The sequence below is a fragment of the Carlito syrichta genome, unplaced genomic scaffold, assembly GCF_000164805.1.
Source record: "Carlito syrichta isolate Samal-C Ts95f unplaced genomic scaffold, Tarsius_syrichta-2.0.1 Scaffold156292, whole genome shotgun sequence".
Taxonomy (NCBI): Eukaryota; Metazoa; Chordata; class Mammalia; order Primates; family Tarsiidae; genus Carlito; species Carlito syrichta.
In genome coordinates, this window is record NW_007100388.1 from 3,018 (window position 1) to 9,629 (window position 6,612).

General features: G+C 50.9%; 1 protein-coding gene across 1 annotated transcript in view; it reads left to right on the forward strand.

Annotated features, from left to right (window-relative positions):
• Nucleotides 1-1,375, forward strand: part of LOC103252395 (deleted in autism-related protein 1-like) — a 3,093-nt gene extending 1,718 nt beyond the window's left edge. The window contains exon 2 of the mRNA XM_008051020.2: nt 849-1,375. Within this exon, the coding sequence (XP_008049211.2) occupies nt 849-1,189 (341 nt within the window). The 3' untranslated portion in view covers nt 1,190-1,375. The remainder of the gene's footprint in view (nt 1-848) is intronic.
• Nucleotides 1,376-6,612: the final 5,237 nt, after the last annotated feature.

Genomic DNA, 6,612 nt, shown 5'->3' on the forward strand with positions numbered 1-6,612 from the left:
TCACCTCAGCCTCCCAAAGGCGCGGGATTACAGGCTGAGCCACCGAGCCCGGCTCTCATACGTATTTATATGGTTTTTTATAACTCCTGTCTCCCTAAAATATGTATCACCAAGCTACAATTCTGTCACCCAAGGCACACATTCTCAGGACCTCTTGGGATGGGTTTCATGAACGTAGGTCACTCACATGTCGCTCAGAATAAACCTTCAATAATTTACAGAGTCTGGCAACTTTCGTCAACAAAATCTTTTGAACACCCCAATCTCTAACGATGATCAAATTTTCTGAGCCCAACAAGAAGACAAAGGATTTTCTTTTCCTATTTCTGATTTTGCTATATGAGAAGGTCGACAAAAGTAGACAAATTAAACCACACTTATTCATTTCTTGATTTGCTTTTGCTAAGAATCTAATTAGAAGAAACAAGACTGATTCCAAAATATTCAGGATATGCAAACCACTAGGCAGTCCCACGGCAACTCTTTGAATACATATTCAGGATTACCTGTTTGCTCTCCTGATTTTGTAATTTAAAAGGGCAAGTGAAACCAGTCCTAATAATTTCCTGGGCTCTCTAATTCTGTAATAATGAGAGACTAACAATGTGGATGTGATCCCTACAATTATAAACCTAATTTCTGGTAGAGATAGGTGGGTTTTTCATACCGAAGCCTCAGTGTATTGTAGCACAAGAAACTCCTCCATGTGTTTCCCTGAGCCCTAAATCTCTTGATGACAGGGAAATGCAAGGAGACTAAACCACTTCGTCCAGCAAGTCTAATTAGTGGTGCCCACCCCCAAGGAGCACAGGTTGTAATGTGTGTAATATTTCTCATTTCTTTTTTAGGCAGCCTAGCAGCCACCAGGGCAGGAGAAACTAAAGATATTTTTAGCTGCCTGGTTTCTGGCTGCCAGACACAGTTACCCTCCTGCGACACCATCCCTGAGAAGCAGAGCCTGGTGTTGGCGTGTCAGCAGTTGCTGCCTCGACTTCTCCAGGGGAGATTCCCATCCCTGGTGCAAGAGGAGATCGACTCCGCTCTCGCTCAGTGTGGAGAGGCCACCGGCCCAGACTCAGAAGTCCTTGGGGCTGCCAGCAGGCTGAAGGACATCTTGAGACCCCTGAGAACCTGTGACCCCAGATTTTCCTACCGCTACCCAGACTGCAAATATAATGAGAAGTTCTGAGAGGCTGGAGCCTAGCTGGCCTCGGGAGACCACACACTTGGCGCTCTATTCCCACGTTTGAGTTACTGCGAGGCTGAAAGCTGCAGCTCTTTTTTAAACATTAGGAGAAATGCACATTCGTTTCCCAGGGACTGAGGGGAGCTGTGTGATGCCCTGTGATTGCCCCTGATGGTTGGGACATCCTGGTGGAGCCCAGGGGTGAACATCAGAAGACCTGGGTGTGGACATTCACTCAATGTCTGTGAGCCTCCATTTCTTCTATTCTTCACCAGACCCTCACGGGGACGAAAGAAGACAGAAATGTGAGGGTACTGGGACACATGCTCACCACCCCTCGCGCAGGTGGTTGCAAAGTGTGCTCCAGGCCCGGCTCAGAGGCTCAACCTATAATCCCAGCACTTTGGGAGGCCGAGGCTAGTGGATTGCCTGAGCCCACGGGTTCAAGACCCGCCTGGGCAACTTGGCAAGACCTCATCTCTACAATAAATCAAAAATTAGCCGAGCGTGGTAGCGCGCGCCTGTGGTTCCGGCTACTTGGAAGGCTGAGGTGGAAGGATCGCTAGAGACAGCAGGTCGAGGCTGCGGTGGCCGGGAGTGGCCACTGCACTCCAGTCTGGGCGACAGAGTGAGACTCCAACTCAAAAAAAAAAAAGTGTGTTCCAGAAGCACACACAGGCAAGGCACATGAGAAAGAGCCACACAAGTCAGGAGGCTGATGTGGAGGGGAGGCAGGGGAAAGGGAAGGTTCCACTAGCACTTTAGACTTGGGCAAAAGAGGACCCCCTTCCTGCTCCCTGTGGCCCTGCCTTACTCCCGACACCACCATGGGCTGAGGATGCTGCAGGCCAAGGACACAGGCCCGCCATGGCCTGCTTCTGGACCATACTCTGGGTGCCTGGGACTCCATACACATGCGTGTAGGGCACCTCACGGTGTGGGAAGGAGCCAGGGCCAAAAAGAAGGGGACCAGCCTGGGACCCATGTATTAGCCCAAGTCCTCTGAGAAGCAGGTGTCAAGACAGGGTTCAGAGGTGAAGATTTTATTCGAGGAAAGGCATGTGTGAAAGGAAAGAAGGAAGGAGCTGGAGAAGGCTGGGAGGAACATCGAGGCAGGCTATGAGGCTGAGCCCCAGTGAGGGAGAGACGGCCGGACAGGAGCTTTCTGGGTTGCTACCAAAGAAAGGTTCAGCAAAGCTGTCAGGGTGTCCTCAAGGCAAAGGCAGCCATCAGAGGACCTTCACGTCTCCCAAGACCGGACCCCTCTCATATCCCTGCTGCACTCAGTCCTTGGCAGGAACAGCCTGTGAGAAATGAGCCCTCAGCCCCACCTGAAAATTGGATTATTTCAAAGCACAGCAGCTTGGGCCCCTAGTCAGCCCCGCTCCCTAGAGCTGGAGGCCTGTGAATGGGAGAACATTCACGTTGTAACCTGAACTGGAGATCAGGGCCAGTTTTTTCCACTCCACAGCCTCCAAAGTGAGACTCTACAGAGTCTGAGAATTCTCATTCAAACTTGGCCTTACAAAAATATAAAAATATTTTTTCAAGGTCAGCCAGTAGAATGTATTTTACTCAATAGTTTGTTAGTTTGCTTTATACATTTTTTTTTTTTTTTTTTTTGAGTTGGAGTCTCACTTTTGTGACCCAGACTGGAGTGCAGTGGCACACTCACGGCCACCGCAGCCTCAACCTACTGGTCTCAAATGGTCCTTCCACCACAGCCTTCCAAGTAGCTGAAACTACAGACACACGCCATCCCCAGCAAGTTTTTGTGGTTTATTGCAGAGATGAGGTCTCACCAAGTTGCCCAGGCTGGTCTCGAACTCCCGGGCTCAGGCAATCCTCTCGCCTCGGCCTCCCAAAGTGCTAGGATTACAGACTGAGCCACCGAACCCAGCCTTGCTTTATACATTTTAAATATTTAGCCACATGATACATAGGCTTCCACGTATGCTCTTGCCCCAGCCCCTAAACCATTAGCGAGGTCTCTTCCGTACTTTCACTCAGCTTCCCTGCCAACCTTCTATTCCCAGGGACCTCTCAGTCTACCTCCTCTTTTCTACCTCTGAATCCCCACTTTTAAGGTCAGAACATCTGGCTTAACAGGTCTCACTATGCAGATGGAGAAACTGAGGCCCAGGGAGGAAGCGTGATTTGCTGGGATAGTTCCATAACTCCCATTACCAGTCCATGCTCCTCTTGCTTTCCCCTTCAGCCTCTGACTCTCACCCTGTATTACCCAATTCTGGTCCCTTTACTCACATTTAAAAATAGACTCAAAGAAGTCTTATAGCCGGGCTCGGTGGCTCAGCCTGTAATCCCCGCGCCTTTGGGACGCTGAGGTGAGTGGATTGCCTGAGCCCGCGGGTTCAAGACCCGCCTGGGCAGCGAGACCTCATCTCTACAATAAATCAAAAATCAGCCGGGCGTGGTAGCACATGCCTGTAACTCCAGCTACTCAGAAGGCTGAGGCTGAAGGATCGCCGGAGCCCAGCAGGCGAGGCTGCGGTGGCCGGGAGCGGACACTGCACTCCAGTCTGGGCAACAGAGTGAGACTCCAACTCAAAAAAAAAAAAAAATTTAAAATTAGCTGAGTGTGGTGGTGTGCACCTGTAATCCAGCTACTAGAAAGGCTGAGGTGGGAGGATCAGCACAGGAGGTCAAAGCTGAGGTGAGTAGTGATTATTCCACTTTCAGCCTGGGTGACAGAATGAGACTCCGACATACACAAACACTCATATGCACATTCCTTATTTTGTGGCTTACTAGGTTGACTTTTGCATTTGCCTTTTGACTGCTGCCGGCAATGCCCTGGGGCAGTCATGACAGTGAGGATGACAGGTCAAGCTTGTGGAAGAGTGGGCTTGGGTTACCTGAGTACCTTTGAAATGGCTGCCTTCTGGCTTGGTCTGGAGGGTGAAGTCTGACCGCCCTTTTCACCTACACAGTCATGGTCCCTCCCCTGCTGGCCTGACTGCAGCTGTCCTTCCAGCTGGCCACTTGACCAGAGCCCAGGAAAGAGGCCACAGCTTCCAGACCCTCCAGAGTCCCACAGAAGATTGCCACAGAGACCTTTCAATGCACAAGCCAGGCCCCAGCCCATCTCCCTGGGCCCAGGTGTTTTTGCACTGCAAAATGCTTCCACACAATGAGTGACTTTGTGTGAGGACCCCAGGGCTTACAGAAATGGCCCCTGCACATACCCACGTGTGGTCTGAGGTAAGCCTCCAACTCCACCACCCCGTGTCTGCCTGCCTGCACCGCGTGCAGGGCAAGCATTTGCTCCTTCCTCTCCTCCAGATCAGTCACCTGAGACTCCAAGAAATGTTTCTTCAAGCCGGGCTTGGTGGCTCAGCCTGTAATCCCGCACCTTTGGGAGGCTGAGGTGAGTGGATTGCCTGAGCCCGCGGGTTCAAGACCCGCCTGGGCAACTTGGCAAGACCTCATCTCTACAATAAAAATCAAAAATTAGCCGGGTGTGGTAGCGCGTGCCTGTAATTCCGGCTACTCGGAAGACTGAGGCGGAAGGATCGCCGGAGCCCAGCAGGTCGAGGCTGCGGTGGTCGGGAGCAGCCACTGCACTCCAGTCTGGGCGACAGAATGAGACTCCAACTCAAAAAAAAAAAAAAAATGTTTCTTCAAAACCACCATGCAGTCCAGGTGCAGTGGCTCAGGCCTGTAACCCCAGCACTTTGGGAGGCGCAGGTGAGAGGATTGCCTGAGTTCAGGGGTGAGAGACCAGCCTGGGCAACTTGGTGAGACCTCGTATCTATGGTAAATTTAAAAATTGGCCAGGCGTGGTAGTGCGCGCCTGCAGTTCCAGCTACTTGGAAGGCTGAGGTGGAAAGATCACCTAAGCCCAGCAGGTCGAGGCTGTGGCGGCCGTGAACGTGCCACTGCACTCCAGCCTGGGTGACAGAGTGAGACTCTGACTCAAAAATAAATAAATAAAAACCACCAGGTAACCCCAGGAGCTGCTGAGTCCAGGCAAGAAATGCAGACCCAGGCCTTTCCTGAATCAGCAGAAAATGATCTTGTCAGAGTCCCAAGAAGTAACAAAGAGCAAGACCACCCAAGCGTCCCCTGGAGGGCTGTCGGGAGATTTGTGTTTAGTATGAATTATAATAAAACTGTGTATGTGTCCAACTGTGTTCACATCCACAGTGTAGGCCAAGAGCTAAGGAAGGCAGAGCAGATCATAGGCAGGGCCTACATATGCTTAAGAATGGCCTAGAAGCCGGGCTCCGTGGCTCAGCCTGTAATCCTGCGCCTTTGGGAGGCTGAGGTGAGTGAATTGCCTGAGCCCACGGGTTTGAGACCAACCTGGGCAGCGAGACCTCATCTCTACAATAAATCAAAAATATCAGCCGGGCGTGGTAGTGCATGCCTGTAATTCCGGCTACTCGGAAGGCTGAGGCGAAAGGATTGCCGGAGCCCAGCAGGTCGAGGCTGTGGTGTCCGGAAGTGGCCACTGCACTCCAGTCTGGGAGACAGAGTGAGACTCCAACTCAAAAAAAAAAAAAGAAAAAGATATATTCTTGCAGGGACATTGTCTTGTATAAATAACACGATGTCCCTCAAGAGCTGGGCACATATGGGTGTTCTACATTTGAAGGCAAATACAGAAAAAGAGCAGAGGGTCTCCCTGCAGGAAGGGTTCCTTGCCCAGCCAAGGCGAGCATAACAGTATCTTGGGAGGGACCCTGATTTCTGCCCCATTTCTCTACTTTTGCCCAGAAGAGCCACCAGGTTGTCTTGAGCTGCTAGACAGTCTGACTGGGGCCAATTTTCTTCCCTTTCCAATCCAGATTCTGGGTGATTTATAGATGGCAGCAAGGCAGCCACTGTCCTCACCTCCCCAGCCCAGCCCCTCACCGGGCTCAAAGGGAATTCTGAAGCAGGTAATGGCGAGAGCCTGAAGAAGTCCATTGTGCTCGGTATACAAGGAGACATGAGGAATGGGTCAACACTCAGGAAATGGGGCCCTGCATTTGCAGATATAATGACCCTCCAAGAAGGCAAGTGAGGCAGCCTGTGCAAGTGGCCTACTCGTTACAGCTCTTTGTAGAAGCAGACAAGGAGATAGAGCAATCCATCCCATTCAGGTGACAGGAGAACAGTTCCAGTCCTGGACTGTAACTCTAGAGGCAGTGTGGCATCACAGAGGGAGTTCTGGAGGCAGGCATATCTGTTTTCGAATCCTGCACCAGCCCCTCTAGCAAGAGTCAGTGCATCAAAGTCATTCATTGCAGCAAAGGTATTCACTACAATTGAGTAATGAATAAGCAAAACATTTGCAATGAATAAGCAAAGTTCTCTATTGTAACTGCAAAATAATGGAAACAATTTAAAAGCCTGTATAAACCGGGCTCAGTGGCTCAGCCTGTAATCCCGCGCCTTTGGGAGGCTGAGGTGAGTGGATT